This window comes from Telmatherina bonti (genome assembly GCF_933228915.1).
Source record: "Telmatherina bonti genome assembly, chromosome: 5".
In the NCBI taxonomy this organism is placed as follows: domain Eukaryota; kingdom Metazoa; phylum Chordata; class Actinopteri; order Atheriniformes; family Telmatherinidae; genus Telmatherina; species Telmatherina bonti.
In genome coordinates this window covers 20838154-20864772 of record NC_136623.1, presented here as the reverse complement: position 1 = coordinate 20864772, position 26619 = coordinate 20838154, and the positions used below count along the sequence as shown (strand labels likewise).

General features: G+C 39.3%; 3 protein-coding genes across 4 annotated transcripts; 1 reads left to right on the top strand and 2 right to left on the bottom strand.

Moving 5' to 3' along the window:
• Positions 1–122: 122 nt before the first annotated feature.
• On the bottom strand, positions 123–8370 carry LOC306756107 (uncharacterized protein). Of its 2 annotated transcripts, none has more exons than XM_079240768.1 (7): positions 8236–8370; positions 3672–6070; positions 3387–3582; positions 2013–2111; positions 1672–1915; positions 1459–1575; positions 123–561 (listed from the first exon to the last, which is right to left on the bottom strand). In XM_079240768.1, exons 1-7 carry the CDS (start codon positions 8260–8262, stop codon positions 398–400), a joined length of 3246 nt encoding a protein of 1081 aa, XP_079096894.1. In that variant the 5' UTR covers positions 8263–8370; the 3' UTR covers positions 123–397. The 2 variants fall into 2 exon arrangements, with proteins under 2 accessions (XP_079096894.1, XP_079096895.1); XM_079240769.1 differs by lacking the exon at positions 8236–8370 and adding an exon at positions 7433–7523.
• Positions 8371–8939: 569 nt separating this feature from the next.
• ltap1 (lipid transport auxiliary protein 1) lies at positions 8940–13636 on the top strand. The gene is made up of 7 exons (XM_079240937.1): positions 8940–9170; positions 10821–10922; positions 11010–11118; positions 11220–11273; positions 11375–11541; positions 12889–12947; positions 13057–13636. Exons 1-7 carry the CDS (start codon positions 9108–9110, stop codon positions 13274–13276), a joined length of 774 nt encoding a protein of 257 aa, XP_079097063.1. The 5' UTR covers positions 8940–9107; the 3' UTR covers positions 13277–13636.
• A 1058-nt stretch (positions 13637–14694) lies between these two features.
• tuft1a (tuftelin 1a) lies at positions 14695–26056 on the bottom strand. The gene is made up of 12 exons (XM_079240870.1): positions 25870–26056; positions 20104–20181; positions 18841–18942; positions 18660–18746; positions 17890–17940; positions 17686–17772; positions 16842–16952; positions 16524–16747; positions 16335–16440; positions 16147–16230; positions 15824–15918; positions 14695–15623 (listed from the first exon to the last, which is right to left on the bottom strand). Exons 1-12 carry the CDS (start codon positions 25927–25929, stop codon positions 15551–15553), a joined length of 1158 nt encoding a protein of 385 aa, XP_079096996.1. The 5' UTR covers positions 25930–26056; the 3' UTR covers positions 14695–15550.
• Between the last annotated feature and the right edge of the window lie 563 nt (positions 26057–26619).

Below are 26619 nucleotides of genomic sequence, written 5' to 3'. Positions count from 1 at the left end.
TCACAGGATGTTACAACATATTTTTAAAATGGAAAAAAGTGCCAAAATACAGGTTTTTCTGACAAAACTGTTAGAAATTTGCATCAACTTGTTCCAACGTATTTGCCATCAGTGCACTTAAGTTTTGGCTTTCACAAAACAGCCCAGGCCCTGAGGTAGATGCACTCCTCTAAAAAGCAAAGAAAGTGAGAAAAAACATCTTTAACCAGGTTTCTATGCTTTTGTCTCCTATGCTTTATAGGGCATTGGTATTAAGTTCGTCTTATGAGCTGTTTTAGTGCATTTCTTGATTAATTGCACTTTGTTGATCTGAAATGCATCTCTGCTACTGTATTGTAAGAACGTATTGTCCATCAGTGCTCCCTGAGCTACATCCCACAAAGCACAGCTATAATCCTCATGTTTGCAAATGTTTATTTGGCCGATGTAGAACGACCTCTACAAGCCCAGGTGGAAGACTTTTGATGAAAGTCCAGGCCTCCAGACGTCTCATTTTTGTAGTGCTTATGCCTTGAATTTCCAACACTTGATCACCAGGATAAACTTTGTCAACAGGACCTCCTAAGGGGAAAAAGAATGCAAAAACAGTATTTTATAAACCACTGTTACTCTCTAAAAATAAAATGAACTAAAATAAAATAAAATATTTCCTCATAAAATTTAGTTTTATTTAATGTAATTTTATTTATTTATTGCTTTTTCTGGCCCTGCTATAATGCTTTTTATGTTTTATGTAAAGCACTTTGTATTGTCTTGTACATGAAATGTTCTATGGCAATACTAGTGAATGTGAGCATGAATAGTTGTTTCTTTCTCTGTGTTGGCAACAGAGGCAACTATGGCAAATAATTTCCAAGCTTATGTTTGTGAATCAAGTTTTGTCCTTATGAAAAAAAAACTTGCCCAAAAAAATGAAAGTTTGTAAATGCAAATGTCTTCATAATTGAACTACTTCCATTCAAGGCCCTGCAGCAGTGCTGGAGGACAGAAGGCTGTATTATCTCTGATTAGATAGTTTGATTATACAGTAGTAAAAAAAAAAAAAAAAAAAAAACAGGGACAGATTGCAACTGCCACTTTATTGTCTTTTAGTTTTGTGCTTCACATCTGTGTACAGAAAGACTGCAAAAAACCTTTTGTTTTTTAAGTTTCAGATTTGTTTTTTTGAGCATGCCAAAACTTGGTTTACAAATGTACACAAAATTTCTTTTGCAAACATGCAAACATTTACAGCTGCAAATTATGACTTTTAGGTTTATGATCCCATAAACTTATGTCATCATTCATTTAACAGAAGGAACAGCACAGCTTTGATTTGACTGCCACTACTGAAAATGTCAGCAAACAAAAACTTTCATTGGAGAATTATATATCTGTTAGATGTTAATTTCATAACAATGTTTATGTTTTATCTCAGATTTTCTCTAAAGCACTGAATCAGTGAGTCCCAAATCTCACCTTGGAAGATCTTCTGTACGGTGAGAGGTCTATTCCCGTCTCTGGAGCCCACACCTCCCTGCAGACTGAAGCCCAGATCCCTGCTGTTCTTTTGTATTTGCACGCACACACGCTGACCTTCAAGTTTTGCATAGACACAGTATCTTAACATGAATTGCTGTTTTAAAGGCAAGTTTAGTTTTTTTCATTTCTTGGTTTAACATCTGCTGTTACCTGTCTCATATTGAGTGTGTGTTTCTTCATTATTTTCCTCTACTCCAACCTTCAAGGCACTGCTGACATCACCCTTCCTCAGAACCACCACTCCCATTTCCTGACTCTTCGCCTTCCTTAGCACCTTTAGGGCCTCCCAGTGGGCACTCCCACTTAGTGCAGTGCCATTAATGGACAAAACATGGTCTCCTTCCTTTATAGAGCCCTCCTGTGCTGCTACACCTGAATGAAACACCTTGTGCACCTAAAAGGAAAACAGTGTAAAAGAAAAAGACAAAGAAACTGATGATAAAGGTACTTATGGCAGTATTATATTTAATGTGAGTGGGGTATTTGCTCACAATGATTGGCTTATTTTGATCTGCGCCTCCTGCCAGACTGAAGCCCAGTCCTACTCCCACCTCCTTATGGAGAACCACCACTTGCACATCGTCATAGTCCTGGAAGAGGGACAACATGTGAAAAATTTATTTAAATATACTACCTACATATTTTCTTAGATATCTTCTTATTCTTCAAGGCATATATTGAGTTCAGAAATTTAGTTTAATATTGTGTTGCAAAAAAAAAAAACACTTTACAATAACGGTCCCTTAATTAACATTACTTAGTGCATTATTAAGCATTAATAATATACACCACTCGGATGTTATCCTAAAATCTGCATATCATTCATGGTACTTCATACCCTCAAAGATTATGGGTTCTGGCCTGTGTGTCAGGGATAGCCTTTTGTCCCTATTTGACTACCACACTTCCATTTTCTACACCACCTCTGATGAGGCATCAACTGATGGGTCATAATCTCCTCTCAGGTCCCGTTTCAGGTCCTTGCTGGATTTAATGTTGCCTTCAGATCATTTTATTCTGCTGTAGATTATTTTTTAAGCCTAACTCGTCTTCTTTGCACCATTAAAGTCAATGAGAAAGTGTCTCCAAACTTTTGACTGGTAGTTTAGGTCAGTTATGAGTGAATACATTAAATAACACTAATAAAAATATTTTATGAAAAGCCTATTCTTCTGAAAACTCAATCTTCTAAGATACAAGTACTAGAAATTGAGGGAAAAGTCAGCTAATGTCCAAACAACAATGTGTAAACACCTCCAGAAAGCCTGGTGAACTATAATTCAAGACATTGGAGGCAAAATAAAAAAGAAATGAGAGGTGTCCCATCATATTTGCACAGCACTGTATATCCTCCTCTGTTTGCATGAAAGAACTTGCTGAATATACTGTGCTCACCAACAATAGTTTTCTTAAATGGTCCTGAGAATTTTGCACTACCACCCAACAAGATTAACTAGATTCTTTCAATTGTTTGACATTGCGTAACTTAACACTATTTTCAGTTAGAAATGATCTGCTGACATTGCATTTGGCTTTTGTCATCCATACACAACATCATCAAGTCTTTGGAGTCTGACTGATGATTGCCAGTAAAATTAAAAGGAAAACAACATACCCTGCAGGCTCAAACCCTATTCATAGAAAAAATAATGAAACCAAATCAGTCATGTTGTAGATCTTGTGTGTTCTGCTGAAATTTCATCAGGAAATGATGAACCAATAAAATGACTGGAGCAACTACACAGCAGAGAACAACATGGCACAGTTAATACAACCTGAGTAAACCTGAACCTTGTTTGAGTAAAGTAGTTGTGTTTTTTGTTTTTTTTTTCAAGAAGGTTATAAATGACCAGCTGCTGCTGTACCTGAAGGGTCTCGTCCCCCAGGGTCTTGACATCTTCAAGCAGCCTGTCGAGCGCCTCAGTGGGCAACAGAGACACACAGGAGAAAGCTGACAAATCTGAGCTGAGGGAGGCAGACCGCCGGCCTGTTAGCTGCTCCTCATCAGAGTCGTTATTTGATTCAATTTCAACTCCAGCAAAATTACACAGATCTGTAAGACTACAAAGATAAAGAAGAGGAAAATAAATAAATGAATGAGTTGTTGATCTCTGTCAAACCAGGAAGCTGATCATATAAGCAGTACCCACCTGACACTGTAGCTCCTGCGATCTGACTGACTAATATTACTGGTGATGGTCACTGAGGAATCCCCAGAGTCTGAATCATAGTTTGAATCTTCATCCAACTGTGTACTGTCATCATCATCATCATCATCCTCATAATGTTTTTTATTAGCATTCCAACAGTCATATTCTTGGTTTAGACCAGCTATCCAAGCGGTCAAGTCCAACATCTGTTTCTTCCCTTTTGGATAGGCTGTTTGGACGTATGCAGAGAGCAGGTCGGAAGAGTTGCTGTGGGAGGAGGCGGCCACAGGAAGAGGTGTGGGGTTAAGATCTTCAGTTTTACATGCTCGTGCTGCACCGGAAGTGTTTTTCTTTTCTCTGATAAAAGCTGCATTTTCTGGTTGTGCAGGTGACAAAAAAGGTGAGTCACTGGGAGAATTTGTTGGTGTCTTGTCATCATCACTAACTGGTGACGTCATATCAAGGTGTTGCCTTGGCTGTGCAGAGGATGTATGAGAGGAAGAAACATTGCTGGTTGTCACATCGGTCTTGCTGGACTCTTTGGAGCGGGAGACTTTGGAAAAATCTGTCTCATCTGTGTAAAACTGTCTAGTGCATCTTTGAGCTCCTTCATTTAGAGGTAGCTGCAGTGTTCTCTTAAGACTGGAATATTCACCACAGTCAGAAATGTTGATTTTGCTCTCACCTAACAAATAAGTTCCTCTTGTCTCTGTCCCCTCAAACCCAAGTCCAATCGGATCCATTGATAAAGATATCTCTGACCCAGGACTCTTCCCCTTTCCCAACACTGTATCTTCTGCCCACCTCCCTTTCAATCCTTCCCTGTCATCTCTTTGCCCACTTATTTCTTTTGCTGATTTGCTCTTCTTTACTCCATCATGGATTTTACTGAGCTGCGTTGGCACAGAAAAGGTCCGTCTGGGCAAACTGACTTGACATGCTGCTTTCTGTGTCAGAGCTTCAAACTGACTGATCTTATTCCTCACGCTGGTTGCAGATGGAGCTGACCGCATCTCTAGAAACGTCTTCCTCTCTGCTGTTTTCAGTGTATTCTTCTGTGGATCTGACTCGAACACATCTTCATCAGTAACATCACTCATCAGTTTAGTTTGTCTCTTTGCTCCTTCGTCTGTTTGTTTATCTTTCTCTTGTGCTTTAAGTTTGTCCATTCTTTCGTGCAAATTCCTTTGCAGTACACCATTTGCACTCTTTTCATTTCCTTGGTTAGTCCTGCTCTCTTCCTTGACCCCATTTTCTCTTTGTTCTCCGACTTCAGAAGAATCTATAAAAGTTTCCCCTAAGAAAGTGCTTGGTGTTTTAAATGAATTAATGCCTCCTGCCGCTCTGGCAGATCTAATGTGAGCTGCCAATGTATGCCTACTTCTGGCTCTGTCCAGGGACTTGGTGCCTGATTCCACTAGCCCCCCTTTCCCCCAGTTAGTGTCCTCTGCATACCTGCTGTTGAATTGTCCCGTAATTGCCCTTTCTCCAGGAGTACTTGTCCTTGGAGAAAGACCTGTTTCAGACTCTGGTGTGCCTTTCTGAGTCCAGATGAGTGATATTCTGCTTTCCACTGGACTATTGCTTTCACTTGATGAGAACCGCCTAGGAAAGGTTCCCCCTGCTGCCTTCTCACCCGCTGATTCATAGAGCTTCTCTATCCGCTCTTGTATACTCTGACTACCTTTAGAGCCAAACAAATTCTCTGTAAATCTTGAGCCATGCCCAAACTCTGACCTAAACCGAAGAGGGAGAGACTGACCCCTACTGGCCCAGTCCAAAGTCTGGCTCCTATCTTGCACATAACTAGTGCCTGCAGATTTACTGTGTAGAGAAGAAGTCAACCTGTCTGACAGGCCCCTGTTCACTTCTGTCTTTTCCACTAAATCTCTAGCATGTTCACTGAGATCAGCTTCTCCCTTGGCTGGCAGTATGGAACCCTGAGCAGAGCTTCTTGCCCCTATTCTCCTATCTAAACTCTTACTTCTGCTTGGAAGGTTGTGTCTCCTCCATTCTGTCCTTGCAAATACATGGTCGTATCCTTTATAAGCATCAGAGTCTGGCATTGTTTTATTTTCTGTGCTGTTAAAGTTCAGTGTTGTTTGTGTTTGAAAGCCTGATGCATCCTTCTCCTCACTCTGATCTGTGGCTCTACTGCTCCTCGTCCTGGCTTGATATCCAGAGACAGCATCCTCCTCCTCATTTGGATCATTTGTGTCAGCATGTGTCCTGTGCCTTTGTCTTTCTCCAAAGGCCTCAGTCGTCTCCCTCTTCCTAACACCCAGCCTGCGAGTGAGACTGTACGGGGGAGAGTTAGCTGAGCGGACAGTGAAGCGTGTGCCTGTCTTCTGCTTGTTGTACTCACTCGCTGAAGCAGGCAGCAAGGGTACCTCCATTGTCTGAAAGCAAACAGAGTTAATGACCTCTTGTTAAATGCCAGAACCCAAAAAGAAAGCCGAAGACCGTAGTTGATATTTAACTTTTCTTTCAGGCAGTCCTTTAGAAACACTACATCTGAATGCTTTGCGTATCTTTATATGATTATTGGGCAAAAGAAACCTTCTATTCAAAATTCAAATATTCCTGATTTTTCTCCGCTTTGTGGTCTGGAGGACCATCTGACTCCTCTTGTCGATTTTTTGTCCTCAGGAGCCTCTACTTTCTTAGCTTGACTTCAGCTCCCACTGCTTGCCAAGCATAAACATGTACAAATTTCTATCTTCAGAACAGATCAGACTGGAATGGTATGTGGATTGTGGTCACTCTGGCTCCTCAAAATGGTCAAACAGGATCAGAGTCTGGAAGAAGACAGGGAACTCGGTATTTCAGAGTGTAGCATGAGGTAGACTGTAGGTAGAGGAAAACCCACTGGAAGAAATAAAAGGAAGGCAAGATATAACAACAAAGGGAAAATACTAACTTTAAAGTCCGTCAGTTATGTCATTTTGCAACATGTCACTGCCTTCCTCACATTCTTCTTGCACTGATTCAAACAGCCCATTCATAGAGCAGGTCTCAGCTACTAGGACGTATCATAATGTTTGTTTATACAAGCAACATACTCAAGACTACTAGTCAGCTAAACCCCAAGCAAAAACAGGAAAAACTCACCTGACAGCAATCCACTTGACAAAAAAAAAAACAAACAATTCATTAAATTGTCACCATTGCTCTCTGTTCAGTGCACATTAGTTTCATGGAGTTGAAAAAAGAAATCAACTGATGGAAAAACCTCCCGTCAGTATATTCAGGTAAAATGAAACTGACTGGATGAGAGCTGAAGCTACTTTGATTTACATTCAATCTGCTGTACACAAACCTTAAAATTACCAAAGGACAATAACGATCAGGGACATCTGAGTTCAACGCTTCAGAAAAGCATGCATGCCTCGCCTGTTAAACCATCTTTAATCAAGTGAGAATGAAAATACAGTCATCTCTACTAGACTTAAAAGTGTAATCTGATCATTCACTCTACATGTGTAAAGGACCACAGTCTACCTAGTTCTATTAATATTTTCTGCGAGATAAGTGCATGTAGAACTTTTTTTTTATCGGTGTGTAAAGATTTTCAAGCTGTGTTTTCCATCGTAGGTGAGTCCAAGTGTCAGTTTACAGAAACACCTGTTCTGCTAGCTCACAAAGCTTCCTATCTGTGTAACCTGGGAAACACTTTACATTTCTATTAAACAATAAGAAACAAAAGCAGTAACAAATTAGCTCACTTATCTACTCACATATTCACAAGACATGTATCTTACCTCAGTGACTTCTGTTCATGTCCTAAGTCGTTGTTTTGTTGTGGTACATAATGCAAACAGTGCTGAGCAATGACCTCAGCTTCTAACTCCTCTCTCTCTCTCTCTCTCTCTCTGTCTTTTTCCTCCCTTTATCAGCTTTGCATGATGGACGGTGTACAGTGACGCAGACCTGCTACACTGGTTTATCCTCTCATTTTCTTCCTCACAGTCTCTCTCTCTGTCGTTTCTCTCCTCCCACTGTCATTGTTTTCCTTCCCTCACAGAATAGCATTCCTGACTACAGTCCAATGTGTCACCCACCAAACTCTTTCAGCCTACAATTTGTGAAATCAACATTTCATAGCTCAAAGGAGAGAAGAAATAGTTGAGATAATTACATGACATGAGACAAGTATGACATTTCCCAGTTCAGGTTCACAATATTACCCCACCTCAGGCAAACCTGAATCTAATCAACTGGGCTAAGCAGGTATCAAATACATAGTAACATAGCACCTATAATTTGGACCAAAGCTAAAAAAAAAAGAGCAAGAATTACCAGAGGGGACAAGTAATGCTTAAAGTGCACCTCTCTGATATACTGTTCAGCAAGAAAGTGTTTATTGCACATGCAGTTGTTAAGAAAATGTGGGACTGTGATGTTGACAAAGGGGGGAAAGAGGATCTGAGATTGCCGATAATTTCGCATAGAATGAGCATTGTTTATCCAAAAACTGGATTGTACAGATATAGATAAATAATGCAACATTACATACAAAGAATAAAAAAAGTTAAACAACAAAAACAAAGCAAACTGCACTTACAGTTTTAGGCGACAAGTAGAGGTTCATCTTCTTGCAGCAGGGTTTTTTGCATACACCTGCTGCTTCTACTGTCTTCCGTTGAGACAGAGGAAACTGTGGTTGCTGCTGCACTAAATGTAGGATGACTGAGGTCTGTCTGTACCATTCAAATTAAACTGAGTTAAATACATTTTCCTAGGACTAAATTTTAGAAACCTGGAGGCACAATTAATGCTGACCCTCACAGACGTAGAGCTTGTCTGGCCTGAGATAAGCATGTGAGTAGGGGTAAACTGCTAAGGCACGACTCCACAGACACCCACTTATGTTCCTGACAGAAGAATGGCACTCAGTGTCCCTCCAGATGGATGCAAATAAGAGTCTGGCTCACACAGACACTCGGGTGCTTACGTTCAATCTTGCGGGTGTAGGACTGAGTATGGTGAGAATACAGTGAGCTATTTACGGCCAAGCAGAACAAAGATAAACGGAGTAAAGAGAAAACTGTGTTTTTATTAAACTCTTGAAGCTGTACAAAGCTCAGAAGTTTTATTGTCACTTTGTCTTAACTTGACATTTCTCTATTATAAATGTGAAGCTTGTGTGTGAATGTTGTAATTCTGACGTTTAGCTGCAGGTGGCAGCTGAAAACAGGGAAAAGTGAGAAGTTGACGTCACAGGGCCGTACCGGTCACGTGACTATCGCGGAAGTCAACAAAGCAGGTAGCAAGATGTAAATACTTTACAGAACTTTTTATTTTGCGTCTCCCTTTACATTTGTTTGCCGTATTTTAAAACGACCAGTTAAATGAAACCACGTGCTCTTCAATATTTGGACGTACTGCAAACTGAGGCCTTTAGCGTGTTGAGTCGTAAAAACGCAGAAATTGAAAATGCGGAAAGAGGGTATTCTCTCGAGCGTTAACGTTGTTCTTGTGATGGCTTACGGAAGTCTGGTAAGTTTTTTGTACATTTTTATATGAATTATCAAACTCAAATTAAACACATTTCTCAAAGAAACCAGTGGAAAGCAGTGCGAATTAGTTAAATACTGTTATAGTTTCGCATGAGCTCATCAGATTTTTTTTAAATTATTATTTGTTTATTTATATTTTGCAACATTTCTAATACAGTCAGTAGGAGTTAAGTAGAAAAAATTAGGCTTAAGGAATTTGCGTCAAACGTAGCAACAATAATCAGAAACCGACAGTAGCTACTTAAAAGCATTGTGTCAAACAACTTTACCCTAATGAGGAGGCACAACAGCATGGGCGGTTCAAGGGTCAGACCTGTAGGGGCCCTCTGCCCCATTATTAGACTGTGACTTGCAAAGGGTGACCTGCAAATTTGTCTGTAGTTAATGTTCTGTTAATACCACTTTATTTAGCGTCACTCATACTCTTAAGAAATATTTTTTTACCCTGGTAAACTTTTTCTTAGATAAATAAGTGTTCAACTTTCAAAATGACCCAGTCAGTCAGTATAATTTTATTTATGTATTTATGTATGTATGTACAGTATGCATTTTATCCCTCTGATGCATGAATTGTTAAAGAAAACATTTCCATATTTTTTCACATAGAATATTTTATTTCTACATACATACATGACAAGTACATAAATGCTTTTCTTTGTCTTTAATATTCTTGGACTTTTATTTAGTTTATTTATTTTATATATTCTATAGAATTTTTTTATCCAATAATACATAGTCATATTTATATAATAGAAATATTTTGTTAAATTTGACTGGTATCATTGTCTTGTCCTGTTTATCACTTAAGTAAAGTTGTTAATTGCATGTTCATGTATATATGAAATTTAATACTATATTTGTTTATTATTCAGCAAGTGACTATATTGGGTTACTCTCCTAATGTCCACTAAATGGCAAAATTGCAAATATGACGTCCTCCTTTATGAATATACTAGAAACCAGCCTTTAAATAGGTACCCACTGTAGTGGACATGATGCATCAAAGAGTTAACTTTTCTGAACATATCACAGATGTATTCTGAGCCTATACCATTATGGGATTTGTAAACCACAAGTAGGGGTTTAAAATATATTCTATGAGTGACTGAAAGCTGGTGTAAAGATTTTTAAAATGATTTGATGTATTTAGATCTTTTGGTCCTAGTTAAAGCTCGAGCAGCAGCATTCTGGACAAGCTGCAGATGTTTAATGCTCCTTTTAGGAAGTCCTCTTAAACGATCATTACAGTAATCTTCCAATGTCAAAAATCTGGTCGGGGATTTTTGAAGAACCCCGTCTTCAGGTGTTTGCCAGTTCTGATCCCCTTATCTTTACTACCAAACAGAATTACCTCAGTTTTGTTTTCATTTAATTGTAGAAAACTCTCTATCAAATATTTGTTTATTTGATCCCAACACTAACAAATTAAGTCCATTGGACTGCAGTTGTGTATCGTCTGCATAACTGTGTTAATTAATGTTAAAGTTCGGTAGTGTTTCACCTAGAGCAAGCGTATATAAGTTGAACATAAGAGGTCCAAGGACTGACCCGTACAGGAGCCCACATGTTATGGAAATTGAATGCAAAATAGCTTCAAAATAGTGTTCTCTAACTCTTGACTTTCCTCAAGGTTTTTGTTTTGCTGTTCATCTTTGTCAAACGACAAATTATGAGACTCGCCATGAAGACTCGGAGAGGACCACACGCTCCTATTGGCCACAATGCACCAAAGGTGAAACACACACCACAAGTTTGATCTGGAGTAGTCTTTGGTGTTATTTTGATGTATTGTTTTGTGTGTTTTGTGTCTGCATTTCAGGAGCTGAGACAAGAAATTGATGCCAAACTTAGTCTAGTTCAGAAGATCCACTTTGAGCCTCGTCTGTTGTCTCCAGATGATGACCGGCTAAACAAGACACACCAATCTGGTTAGGATAACACATGAACACACATATGCACCACTCATGAAACATCCACATGGCAAATTTTCATGCCAGCTTTTTGTTCAGACTGTGGATGTGTGTTGCAGGTTCCTATGACTACCTGTACAGGATGAAAGCACTGGATGCTATCAGAGACACTGGTATGATTTTTCTGTTTCTGTTTATCATGTTTTTGTATTGTCATGATGACACAAACATTTTTGTTTACTGTTAAATCAATAGCTCCTCCCTCTTTCATTAGATTTTCCTTTCCGTGAACTGGGTGGAGCATCCACTGCTTTGACTGGGAAAGGGTTTCGGACCTGGCTATTACAGCTACGAAATTCCAATTGCATGCTCAGAGACAGCCAGAGCTCTCTCATTGATGCAGTGCTGGATGGCTACAATAAAGCACGTCATGGAGCAGAGGTCAGCAGTTTGTGTTTGTGTGTACAAAACCTGTTATTCATTTCTCATTTGGGAAAATTTTCCATTTTTCTTGCCAGAAACATTCAGGCTTTACCAAGCTGGACTAGAAGTGTTAGCGCGCAGTGATTTTTAGGTCCAAAGATATGTTCTGGTCCAGATTTTGGCTGAGTCACCCCACTATTTTCACAGCGTTCTCACGAAGCCATTCTGGTGTTATTCTGATTATTTGCATTGTTGTTTTCTTATAACATAATCTTTTGTTCTAACCTGAAACCATGAGCACTTTGCTCCTGCATCCAAGTTTCCCAACAAAAACATCTCCAGAGGAAGATGCTGCCATGACTGTTTAACGATGTTGAGATGTTAATACTGACCTCAGATTAGGGGATTTTTACCTCTCCCATGTTCAGCTGAATTTTATTTTATGTACCAAATTCCAAACAGACCGCTATGCTTTTAGTTGCGAATGGCTTTTCTTTGGCCACATTGTACCTCAGTAAAGATGTTGACAAGCATATTCACAAAGTAATTTAGCTTCATTGAGTTTCTAATAGATATTGCTGTGATTCTGAGTTCTTTAAATGCTGCTCAAAACTCTTGTATCGTTCAGTTAAATCTGTGCCTTGACAATTCTTTCTGTTCTGTTCCACACATCTGCCTGTCTCCTACAGTCCCCCTACATCATGGCAGTCATCCTGCCTCACATCATCAAAGACCTTATTTCATAGTTGTGCACCTTCTTACTTCTCCAATATATTCAGATATGCAGAAATGGGTTTTGGTCGAGTTTAAGAGGTCTTGGACAGGCCTCTAAAACATAATTCTTAAATGTGAATGAAAGGAAAAGGTTTGAATACTTGTATTAATGTATAGATCTGTCAGACTTTTATTTTTTTTTAGAATAATATTTATGATAACAGTTTTTGCTTTGCTGAATGAGTCTAGCCCTGTGATGGCCTGTCCAGGGTGTACCTTGTCTCTCACCCAGTGATTACTGGGATAGATTCCAGATTCCTGCGATCCTGACTAAGCAGTTAAGAAAATGGATGGATTGGTGGCGGAATGAGTCTAAATTGAACCTGAGAGAAATTAACTTTATAAATATATGAAATCCTTCATTTTAAGAATACATTTTGAATAATGTTGTTCGCATTGGTAGGAATTTTTTTTTATTTTATACTGTTTAGTCCAACCTGCTTTTTTAAAATTAAGCGCTGACAGGTGGGAGGATGAGCGGAACGTGTCCGCACTTTATCTTGATGTTACGGAGGATGTTTGCCTTGAGAACATGTTTGATTTTGCAAAGATGTACATTTTCTCTGATGTTGTGCTTGTTTTTGTCCTTAGGCTTTTGGTGAGGCGGACTTTTTAAAATATCAGGAAGCTCTCACTGACCTGGCCTCTATGTAAGTAAACACAAGCATTCCCCTTGTGTGGCTTCTCTTTTATGCTAATCCCAACTTGGAATGTTGATCAAGCAGAGGTAATAATCAGATTTTCCGTGCATTGTTTCAGTGTTAAGTCTCGTAGCAGCAACAATTCTCTGAGCCAGAACTATCAAGCTGCAGCCAAGGACCTGACCAGCACCACAGAGTCTACAAGCATCTGCTCTTCACCCCCAACCCAAACCTCCTACCTCATGTCTTCAATGCAGCAGCGTAGCAAGAGGCCCAGGAACTTCCTGGAGCTGAAGAACTTCAAAGACAACTACAACACTCTGGACAGCACTCTCTGATTTTGGTTGAGTCTATCTAATAAAAAAAGAGAGGTCAAGGAAGTGGTGCTGCCAATGATATGTGCCTATAAGGACAGCGGTGGGTCACAGTCGTTTCATAGTTTTAGAGAAAAAAAAACAAAACACTGCCTTTGTATGCTAACATGTGCTGCCTGGATCACAGAATAGTACATATCAGACTACTGTTGAAGTACTTATTTGCCTAAGTAAAGCTTATGCTTATATCCTGTATTATTGCATGTATGAGTGCTTTAACAGGTTAAAGAGTATAATAGAAAGTATGGTTGATTTGACCAAAACAGAAACACTGCTATGGGGCTATGCAATCATATAGGACAATCAGTATTTATTGCACAATGTAATGGCCTATGCATAGATGTTGAAATTAACTATGTTAAACTAATAGTTAAGTGTTTGTAAAGCAGATTGTTTTACACTGAGAACAAAAAACAGTTTTTCAGTTATTTTCTACTATTTGCCATATTTTTTCTGTTTTTTTTTTTTTTTTTTGTTTTTGTTGCTTTAAGCTGTGAGTTCAGCAGCTTATTATTTTAAGTTCTTGTGTTACAGAAGCCATACTTGTTTCCAGGAAATGTGATGATGAAGTGCTTTTCTTTGTCCAATCAGCTACGTCAGTGCAATGTATCCTAACAGTATTGCAACGCATTAATGTGTCTTGGATGTAAGGTGTGGCCTCAGGATGTCTCTTTCTCAACCCGTTTGGACATGCCAACTGTTATCTGAGCTATGTCTGTCTTATCTGGCATTAAAGATTTCCAGGGAGGCATTTTAATGTCTAAGACTTTTTTATTTTGTCTTACTGTATAAGTTACCATCCAAATAAAACTGTTCTGAACAGAAAAGTTGTTATTTAATCTTTTTATGCACACTGCAGTCAGCATGTTGCACAGAATTAAAGACCAGCGAAGCGGAATAGTAGTTTCGTTTGCTAGATGTCATTTTAAGAAGAAAACATTCATAATCAATCATCAACTTAAGCAGCCATATTCAAAATTTATCAGAAATGGACAGCTGTTGATTTCTGAGTGTTCTTAGTTTTGATTTAGTGTAACACAAAAAAAAGTGCACAGTGTGTTACAGTAATGTAAACTCAGGGCGGTTAAATTTTCCCTCAATCTGCTCCTTTCATAGTCATTTGTTTTCTTCAACATCTTTTGTTAAAAACAAGTACACTCATCTGTTATTTTAAATAGCTGTAATCAGATGACACACATTTTTTTTTTTACAGTAACCCAGATGTTCATTGGCTCTGTGTTTGACCAACAAGGTCATAAGTGTGGTCATGTGAAGGTCAGCGCTTAGTAATTTATAGTTTGCATGGTGGCCAGCAGAGGGTACCACTTTCATTGTAATCCACTGATTTACTTGGAAACAGTAAATAAGAAGCAGAATTTAAATTTAAAGCATTTATTTACAAAACGACAAACACAGATAACAGATTAGGACGTACTTTATACAAAAGCTCTTCCAGTTAAGAGGATATTCAATATAAATAAATACAGAGAAAAGTTTGTTAAAAATGAACACAATATGTACAACATATAGGGGGTCTGAAATGCTGGATGTATTGAGAGCAAAGTCACCAATGAAGCAGCAATGCTTCAAACATCTTCAATTTTACATCTGCACTTCCACAGTTTCACAGAGTGCCCTACTGTTATGGGGGTCATTCAGTTATTTATAGAATTTCAAAGAACCAGAAAAAATAATAATAAACAACCAAATCACAACAGGGTTTTGTCATAATTACATGGACAGTATTTACACATAAATGTATCATACCATTCACATGAATGTGAACAGAGTCATGGATGAGTGACTAATGAGTACAAAGACATGATTTAGTTAATGGCTTTGCATGTCAGTGCAGTTAGCTACAGTATATTCATGCTACATTACTGTTTATGGACTTCATGACGTCATAAGCTTGGAGGATGATGTGCCATCAACAGTTGTGTTTTGACAAAACAACCTCATAAACTCAAAGGTCAAAGCGAATGATCAAAATGAGGCCAGGAAAGTTGAACACTAAAGCAGTTACACAATCATTACATACAAGCACAATGAAGGCCTGCCAGACACCCCACTGTGTCCTTCATATACCCATTAGTGGAACCTTTACAGTTGCAGAGTAGGAAGGCTCAGGTCCGATCTCTATGATATTCACTCAGTCTGATGTGGTAGTTTGTTGAGCTGCTGTCTGAATTCAGTCTGTTTTGCGGTTCTGGGCCTCGCCTGATCTGCACAAGCGCTTCATGACTTTATCTCAATGACTTTGATGAAAGGGAGTGGCTTGTTAGAGGAGTTGGATGGTTTGAGTGGTTTACTGCAACAAGAAGAAAAGAGTTGCTTTCAGTGAGAAAAAAGATTATTTGTTAAAATTAATTTGGGCTCATTTCAAAATAAAAACAAATGCGGATTTTTGTAAGACTTGCAAAAGTAAAATAAGGTCATGCAAGATTTATCTGAAGTTAGCAAGGTTTATATTATTATTAACGATTTAAAGAAAATGGGAAAATAAGATACCTGTAAACAATTTGGGGGTTGTGCTCTGATGAAAGGTAGGAATTTGACCTTTGTCCACCCAGGAAGTAGTCTATCTGGTCTTTCATTTCTCGATTCTGCACATACAGGGAGGTTTCAAAGATTACACACACACAAATATCAGCCACAGAAGGAATGTGTGTATGAGTGTGCCCTAAACCGACAGGATCTTTCCTCTTCGTTCTCTTAGCAGATATCAGACTGGATCGTTTTCTTTCATCTTTTCCCTTTCTCCATTATTTACTCTGAATAGTCACTTTAAATTCTTCTGAAATTCCAAAGATATTTTCGAAGAGTGGCCTCACCTCGCCCTCCAAAAACGCCACTTTCTCCTCCAGCTCTTTGATTACGCGGTCTCGCTCCTGGATCACCATGCGTGAGTTCTGGAGCTAAAAACAAGCAAACACAGTCAAACAATGAGTGAACTCTGCATGAAGAGAAAACAATGTTAAAGTGTGCTATGTTTATGTAGCCTCGCGTGTGAGCTTCTCACCTGCTCAATCATGTGTCTGACTTTTCTCTGCTGGCTTTTCAGCATGTCATCCAGATGGTGGATTTTTTCCTTGAGAATTGCCACCTCCTTCTCCAACTGTTCAGCCCTGAAAACACACATACCGTTACAGTACGCTGTACTGTCTTTGATTGATAAAGATGATATATTTGATGCGTTTTTGGGGCTGACCTTTGCTCATCCTTGTGGCCTTCCTCTCTAATCTTTCGCAGCTCGCGCAGTTCGTCTTCCCGGCTGCGAATGGCCTCCCTCAGGGTGGCGCTCTCCTGCTCCATCCCTCCCAGCAGCCTCTGCAGCTCTTCAATTCGCTTGTCTTTCCTCTCACTGGCTTCTTCTGCAGTCCTCAACTTCTCCTCCTGGTTGCTCAGACAATCCCTAAGCCTACTACCTTCAGCCTGGAGGAGACAGGAGAGTTTGGTTTATTTAAAATGTGGCTTTCTTTCTAATTGAATTTATGGCAATAAGACATGAAGAATGTCAATAAGTTACCTGCAGCTTTTCTCTCTCTTCCTGGTGTTTCTTCTCCGCTTCCTGCAGCTGGGCATATAAACGCTTACTGACTTCTCTTAGCTTGTTTCTCTCTGCTTCATCATCTGGATCCTAACAGATAGAGATTGGCAGCAGTAGGGTTAGATAGATGCTTTTAGGATGATGTAATAAAAATCTTGTTATAGTTTTGACCAGGCTTTCTGGGTTTGGCTGTAATAAAGAAAACAGGCGTGTCAGCGTGCGTCACTTGAGAAGTTGGAACATGACCAGTGTTTCCCTCCTATTTCTACAACGCTTACTCTATCCAAGTAAGCTGCGAAGTGAGTCAAAGGTAAAACTAAAATTGGCATAAAAACAGACCAAATAAAAAGGCACTGGTGTTTACACTTTGGTAAAGCATTACCAGCATGCAAATAAAAATGGATGCTCAAAGTGTGGGGAAAACAAAATTATTATAGGGTGACGCATTTGTGGAATGAGGAGGGCCTGAAAACAACATCAGCAGGCAGAGGAACAGAGTGTGCTAGAACAGCTCTTCTGTACATTTATACCCTGGGGGGGGCTATAAACATATTTACTCTTTCACCATCATTTCTGTTTTTCCCCCACAGATCACATCTCTGTTTGTCTGTTTCGATGAACCCTTCCAACTATCTGTGCACCTCTGGGAGGTGATAGTTTTACAAGCGTCATATGAAAGCACTTAGCTAGTTCAGTTAGCAGGGGTGATGACATACACATGAAATTTAATACATGCAGTGACCTGACACAGATTAAACTCACACGCAATATACATTATATACAACCGCCTGAATGGTGTTGGTTTATTGAAGAGCCTGCTCACCTGCCCGTCAGCCTTGTCTCCTCCTTTGGGAGCAGTCGACACGTTCTTTCTGAACGGATTACTGACCTTCCACCCGTTTGTGTGCAGCTGAGGAGAGAAAAGAAGGAAGTCAGCAAAGAAGCTTAAATAATGGAGATGAGCAAGGTGAAGGAAATGCCATCAAGCGTGCAGGATGTGAAGGTAACAATAACAAAATATGGTTACCTTATTTTTGGCTGCCATCTGCTCCCTCAGAGTTTTAAGGCAATATCTCACCTGAATAAAACACACGCACATATTTTTTCTTTATTGATATCATGAAAATGCTTGCTGTCTTTCTTTTTTTAATTTTTATTTTCCAGTAACAGGAGAGGAAATGGTCACAAAAAGGAGGTGGCGTGCAGCAAAAGGCACTAGGCCAGGATCTGAACCTTAACCAGTTAAACTAAAGCTAAACACCACACCATGCTCCTGTCTTTTTTCTTACACTAAGTAAAAGTAACTTTATCCCAATTAAAATACTTTCAAGCTAAAGTTCCAAACTTAAACCTCACTTGTACAAAATGAAACCAATTCAGAATTGCCTTCAAAGTCCATTTGAACTAAGTATATATACGTATTCCCATTCACCCACATCAGACCCTGTCTGTGATCTGTGTGTAAATGGTAAATACTTGGAGTATTACTGATGCACTAGTATGAAAGTAGCTTTTAAATATTGTAGATGAGTTTTAATCATTTTATTTACACATACATGTATTAATTTAATGTATAAACGGTTAAATAATGGAGGTAGTTTTTAAACATGCATTTAATCCTCCTGTAAATGATGAAAACCAGAATTTCATCAGCAGAGAAAATAAGGAGGAAGCAGATAGAAGAATGAGAGCAAACATGCAAATGCTTACATTATCTGATAACCAAGGTGGATTGACTGTCGTGTTTCTGTGTTTATCTATGAACAAGTGAGAGCTTTATGCTGTCCAGAAACTCACCTCCTGTATCTGCGAAACTTCATCTGACAGCATCTTCAGAGTCTGTTGTTGTTTCTGCTGTTCGCTTTTGTGAGCCTCCAAATAAACCTAAACCAAGGAAGCACATTGATGTTCAACACTCATTATAAAACCAAACGATAGTCACGTCTAGTTCCACCAGCGGGGAATTTGTCACACCCACCTTGATGATCTCCACCTGTTCCTCTGTTGACTTCACCGGTTCGGGGTTCAAAGCTGTCCTGTCGCTGGTGGGTTGCACTACTGCAAAAGCCCGTCCGATTGGCTGTGGATCAGAGTGGACAGGAGTTAACAATGAGGCACCTACTGTGTTGTGTGAGAGGGTGTAAAATGGAGATTAAACTCTCACCCAATGTAGACACTTTTAAATCCAGGTTTAAAAACATTTCTTTTGTCATGCTCCCATGCATGAAATCTGCACAGTAACTTAACGGATCTTGTTTTTAAATATTTAACTTAATTTACGATTTTATTCTGATTTTTGCTATTTGATGTTGTCCTTTATGCTTCTTTACTCCATCTGTAATGTTTTTAATGTCTTATGTAAAGCACTTCAAATGGTTTTGTTCATGAGAGGTGCAATACAAATAAACTTACCTTGCCTAATACTTTCCAATACATAATAAGTAAAGATAATCCAAGCAGTTATTTTAGATAAATATGACAAAACAAAACAGCCAGTCGTCCGTCTGTTTCATCTTTGTTATGAAACACTCGTCTGGAATGTTTGACTGAATGATGCAATTAAGCTGGCAAAGCTATGCATGAACATACAGTCCTGTCATAAGAAAATTACCCAGGGAGGAAATAAAAACATTTATTAGCTATTACTAAAGAGACTGACTAACCCATAAACATCTGGTGCTTCTCTGGAATGGGTGGACAGACTTGGCAAATCATTTGCACGTAGAGAGAGGGATGCAGGACATGCTGGAGAGACATTATGCAACTCCATGGCAGTGGTGCTGTTGTCAGTTTTAAACAGAATAATGCCTGTTTTCAGACATTGTAAGTGTGGGAACCAAACTAATGAAAAATTAAACTCATATGAAGCAGGTTTATAAGCAGATGTTATAGTCAGTTTGCAAGAATGCCCCAAGATGCATGTGTGAAAACAAATGCTTTCAGGTAATTCCTGAGAATCACTGAGAAGATTGTTTGTTTGAGGTTTTACATCCAAATGTGAACAACACCAATGCATATATGATTATTATATATCAACAAACAAACCCCAGTACATCGAAATAAGAGTGCAATCTGTTTAAATATCAAAGCCAAATGTCTTAAATGGCATACTTTAATAAATTAACTAAATGTATTTCTCACTATTTCTGCTGTTTTTAATGCCGGGGATCAGGGTCTGCTTTCTGCACTGGTGTCATGCAGAAGTCTTTAGGCTCAGTTATCTTGTCCAGGATGTTCTTACCTTGTCTCTGTGCTGCTCTGTGCTCCGAGTGGCTTCGCTCTGGTTGTGGAGTGTGAGACGCAGCCGTCTGCACCCGTCCTGAAAGTGAGATGAAGCTGAAGTGAATCCACAAAGAGACCGTTATGTGTCTGTGGACTATTTTGAGGAGGAGAGGGAAAAAACAAGGAGAGACTGAGTCACAGTCACTGGAGTGACATAAAGAGGGGGGGGAGAAAGGGGGCAGTAACTAGTAAGCGGGAGCGGAGTGAGCGTCAGAAGGAAAGTAAAAGTTTTTCATCACTGCAAAGAGACAGATTGTTCGATTTAAATTGTGTGCTGTGGACGTCAGAGGGGCTTAGGAGAAACCCCCTCCAGATGCTCTCAGCCAATTGGAAGCAGATTTCTGGGAAAATGGCATGGAAATGTTGTGTTGAGTTAGGACAGAATGTCTCCATGGCAACAAATCCTCCCAGTAGCCATAAACTATCTGGCACACTTACAGTATAAGGCACAGGAAGTCTCGACTGAACAATGCATAGACACTTTAAATATCAATTCTCTTTCAACCTCATCCCCCTTAAAAAAAGGTAAAGCATAAACTGAGATAATCCTTTGAAAATCATTTAAAATCAATATTTAAATGTAATTAGAAAAGAAATATATTAATGCTGAGTAGGAGAATAAGCTTAGTTTTACTATGATGTCAGTAACAGAGCTGTCATTTTTTTTTTATTTTGGGGGGGGGGGTAAGCTCTTTTTTTTTTTTTTTTTTTACTAAATGGGGTTTAAACTACTTCAAAGATCAGTCTTACGTTTTAACAGAATCAAAGTTTTTGGAAAGAGTTATAGTCACACAGGGGACATCTCTCTAGCTGAAAAGTCTGGAGCAGGATGTCAGTGGGTGTGTTTCTTCCAGCACATGCAGGCCCCTTATTCATACAGTGTCGGGGCTAAGCGTCAGGATGTGAGTGAAAAGGTCAGAGACATTGCATAAGTCTTTACAGCCAACACAAATTGTTCTTTTTTATTTTTTCATGTGGATTCAATTTGAGACATGCGATACGCAAACAAAACACAAAGGAGCAATTTTAAACAAACCAAAAGCAAACATGCAACTAATTATGGGACTGAAGATGAGCAAACAAACTCAGCTACACAATTACATGATTAAATTAACTGGTCATTTAATATACATATATAACCGGTTAATAATCTTGTCCGAGGTTGTGAGTCAGCTAGAGTGTGTGACGTTATTTTAATAAGCAAAGTTTTTCTGTATAGATATTACTGTAGCGACTGACAGAACAGATGCACTTTCAGAGGTGGGGGTATTATAAGAGGTTTTAATAATGGATGAGATTTATATAGTGTTTTCTAAGGTACTCAAAGCGCTTGACATTAAATCCACTATTTATTCATTCCACATTTGTTCTTGGTGGTAGTAAGCCACATGTGTAGTCACAGTTACCATAGGACAGACTGACAGAAAAGTGGCAGCCAGTCCACACTAAGCACCACTAAACAGTCATACACCAGTGATGCTGATAGGGAAGGCAAGGAGGGTGAAGTTTCTTGTAAAGGAAACGACAGCAGATTGATCTCAACAAAGCAGTGGCTCCGGTGGTCGGAAGCAGCAATAATGGTAATGATTCAGTATGGGCTCCATCAATAATTAATAATTTTAATGGAACCAAAGAGACACAAATGGGATGAAAGGTCATTTCAGACTTTTCAACTCATTCATTTTAGACTAACTCATCATCTGCAAGCTGCACAAAACCGTTCCTTATTTGTATATAATATATAAAAGTTGTGTGTATGAGAGAGAGACTGTTTGATCTGAAGTGGTATTAATATAGCTGTTTACTGCAACTGAAATAATAATGAACATTTTGAGCAATAAAATAAACTATTTCAAACCCAGCTATGTATTTTATAGTGTCAGTCTGCCTGTGCTGTCTCGCTGGGTGTCCCCCGATCCAGGCCAGACAGGGAAAGTGTTGTATAATGTTATGATACAGTGCAGTTATAAAAAGAGAGACTGTGTGTATTGAGCAAACAAACCTCAGAGATTAACTGGTTATAAGGAAACAAAGGCAGATGGAACTGGGAGATCAAAGAGAGAAATAGAACGACAAGAACAATAGAGAAAAATTCAGAGGAAACAGCTTAACAGACAAGTCTGAGCCAGAGTACAACAAACAAAACTCAGGGAAACAAAAGAAAAAAATCGTTCTCTTGTTCAACATACTTCCCTCTACGGTTGCACATATCTGAATCTAATGGAGAGCACCGATTAGGACAGGAAAGGAGAGGTGGAGGCGAGAGAAAGAGAACAGTGGGAGGGTTGTTAAGAAGGAATTTATCATTGTAAACTTCTCCAGCCAGACTCCTAATCCTCACTGTACAGTAGGCCATTTGCTTGGTAGCCTTTCTGTCTGCTTTTTCTTTTATACCTACTGAAAAATGCTGTTTATCTCGGCTTCCAACACAACCTGTAATTCTAGCCTTCCTGGGAACGTGGACAAAGAGAGCTGTTGGGTGTGTTCATGGACACACTGGAAAATACACACACAGTAACACAAAGCGGACACTGCCTAATGGCAGAAACATGAAACTAATCGCCCAAAGAGCATCCACACAGCTTTTAGCACCACAATGTGCACAAAAGATCACGAGAGGAACACACTTGTTTTGGACTCTACCATCAGGAGGCTGGGTTGAATTTGCTGAGGCGTGACTCGCTACTCTGGAATGTTGCTGGTAAACAAACAGAGCTTCCTAATTTTCCCCCAAGAGATCTGAACTAATAAAAGAAACTACACATATACAAGTGTTTTTCAGCTGAGGTATGATCTGACATCATGGCCATAAATAGTAAAGCATCTTTTGTGCTTACAAGTGTCACACCTGCATACCACAAAGATTGCCACAAGAGTTTTTATGTGCACACATCATGATCCATTAAATCATCCTGTCTCCCTTGTTCACTGTTTTCCCACTCACGCTGCACAGACGTCACTTTTGTCTTTTGTCCAACGGCAGTGTGAACCTCAGCTTCTGAGACAACAGGTGTGAACCGTCAGGTTAGCCAATTGCGTTGCAAATACCATTTCAGATTCTTTGGGATCCACGTGTAACACACTTTAAGAAAGCTTTGATACATTACATAACACGGAAATAAAGACTGCTTTTTATTCTGTCTGATTTTTTCTAAGTAACTACAACTTGTCAAAATTCTGAGTACATCCGCGTTGCCTTAGCACGAACTGTGAACAGGATATTTGTACAAGTTAAATAAGGTTTAAGTTTCAAAGGCATGACTAAGAGCAGGTAATATTTAATAAAGACCAAGTCAACAAGACCAAGAATCAAAGCTGCAGTGCCACCTTTAGTAGTTGACAGTAATTAATGCATGCTTCGATGAACACCTTTCTCCTCTGCACAATACTCTCAGAGGTTAACACACCCAACATCAGCAGGAACTGTGAACTTTGGGTAAATACATAATGATGAACTGAAAGAAAATAAAGTTGCAACAGGTCATTTTTCATCACAATCAAACTGTAAAATCTCTCTGACGTGTGGACTTTCTGCTTTGTTTGGTCATGTATATTACAATATGTGAAAAACTTAAGTTTTAGACTCACAGCTTGACAGAGCAAATTATCAGAGGAAGTTAGTTTGGGAAATTACTATTGTCAGTTTTGACATTTCATTGACTAAATAATAACTCATTTAATAATAACTGACAAATTACCGCCAGACTCTTTAAATGTCCTCCTAACATGCACCTAAATGTCAATGCAAACTCACTGAAGGGTCAAGTGAAAGGTTAAGAACTGCTTGTAGAGAAAAGGTGAGCTGAGCTGTGACGCAGACAGATGAGAGGTTTTGTTTTACCATCATGTCAGAATTTGAACTGGTGAAAGTTAGTCTACTTGGACTTTTGTCATCAAAGCTGCATTCAGGACAAACTCCATGGTAACAGAGAGCATCTTTTTTATTATCAATTATTCTGTCTTTGGTTTATCTCCCTGTTGTGTGTGAACCAGGTGTTCTCTGACTTATTCCAGTTACTTGTCGGGAAAGATGTCATGTCTGGCCCATTCCCAGCCAGCTAGTGACGTCAGACGCCCTGACGGATGATGAGGGAAGACATGAGGAATGTCCTCACTGACAGGGACGTAACAACGACATTCATAATAATGTCATTTTAAAAAGTGCCTAACAAAAAAAAAAAAAAAAAAAAAAAAAAACACGCTACAAGTTTTTCAGGGGGATCATTTTTAGATCCAGGCCACAAAGCACATTAAACCCCCCCCCCCCCCCCCCCCCCCCCCCCCCACGGATGAATCAGGAACAGTCCTCCTCCTCAGGAATCCCACAGACTCATCTTCTATCACCATTAATAATTTACTAACCTTCCACTTTCAACTATTATATCATTACTATTTACTGCACGTAGATAAAACACACTGGCTGCTTTATTCAGTCTGACTTGAATAAACATATCAGATATGTAAATACTGCAGGTGGGGGACCATTTGCCTGCTCGGTTTGATTTTGATAAGGCTAGATTTGGGCTCTAGGTGACGTGGATGCAAAATTGTGAGTTAACAAGTAATCCGTGAAAGATTAAATGTAGCCTGAACAAACAGTTTATTGCTTCACAACACCTTCCTCTGTGCAGTTTATCAGTTAGGTATGCGAGTGGTGCGGCCCTGAGTACACTTTGACCTCTTTGATATTTGTTGCAACAGAAAGTGATAACCGTCTAGACTCTTCACACGAATGCATAAGACGGCAACCCAATGGAGTAACAGTTTAGTTCAACAGTGTTTCTGTAAAATCACCTGTTAGGAGCTTAGTGAATAGAAATGTCTGAGCTCAGGGGGGGGTCTGCTGAGGTGGAAGGTTAAAGTGTCTTGTTGCGCCGCAACCTCATACGCAGCAGTGCTAGTTAAGTCTGCCTTTCTAGGTGAGGTAAATGATTAAACTCGGGCTGACATGTCCAGTATGCTGAACATTATACACGCTGCTCCAGATCATTCAAAGAGAAGTAAGTCTATGTAGAAAAGCAGGAGTTGCAAATCAGTCCAGTGGCATTTAATCCCATTGAACAAAACTTCACATGCACAGGTGGCAACCAAATTGCTCAAGCAAAGGTCATTTTACATCTCCTGAGCTGCTCTTTCTGTCTGTCAAAATTAGTATGTAAGCCCTTTAATGGTGTGACCAGAAGGCACCTGTCACTGACACAGATGTTATCTGGACTAACTCTAAGCTTGTCTCTGTGTGTGTGTGTGTGTGTATTAGGTGTGGGGGGGTTAATACTTTAATTACTCCAAAGCCAGATTCTTTGGTAAGTAGACCACTTAGGATGCATGAAGACCAGAAACCAATCAGCTCATCAAACCATTTGGTATCATAAAGGAAAAAAATGTAATGTTCTAAATAGGTCCTGTCTCATGACTTTATATGATAGTTTTATTTTTGCATATATTATGCAAAAATGGGGTTCTAATTAAAATACCAACCTTGAGAAGATTTATATGTTACAAAAAGATTTGTGAGAAACGTCACGTTCTCAAATGCATGTGCTCATTTTCACCTCTATTTCATAAACTTTACCCAATAAAAATTTATGACATCTAACAGAAGAAACTAGAGACTGATGTGTTTTCTTGGCTGATGCAGTTATATCTTCCACAAATAACATAAACATCACCTTATAGACAAAAGTCAGAAATCCTGACAATGTGTGAATGTTGTGGAGTGACTTACTGTTTGATCCTGATTTCTGATGTCTTCAAATGTGCACAGACTCCTTGTTACCCCGTCCATCTTCAACAGAGCTAGAATAAATACACTTAAACAATAAATAAATAAATAAATAAAAGTGAGTTGTGGAAGAAGTCCTCCGCTGTGCTCGGTCCACGGCGGTTCTCTACCTGCGGCTCGGTATGAGCAACCTCTCCGTGCTCCTCCGTAACTTTTCTCACTACGTCACTGTGGGAGGGAGCCACTAACGCAAAGCAACCCGCCCACGAAGCCACAGAAACGGCCAAATAGGGACCTGGGGGGGGGAAACAGGGAATGACTGCGAGAGGAGGGTCAGTGGCTGAAAGTACAAACTGTTATCACGACAACTTTTAGTACAATAACCTGCCGTAACTTGGCTTCATCCCACCGTGATGTGAGCTAAATACATCGATGAAAAACTATTAGGAAGCGCGCGCACACGGCTCAGTTCACATATGAATAATTAAAGAGGAAGGTTTGACCCCAGTCTGAGCTTGACTGGAAAGCTTCTCCTCAGATTACATCAGTTAACATCAAGCCTACATTTATATAGACTCTTTCAGCTAAATTTACATCTATGCTGGTCAAAAATAAACATCAACAATTTCTTCTTATCATTATTATTATTATTGAGGTTAAATCATGCTGCTATGTTTATATTTTCAATGTGGTCAACAGAAAAAGACTTCATCCTGTCTTCAAATCCTTATGATCAAAAGAGGAAAATGTGAT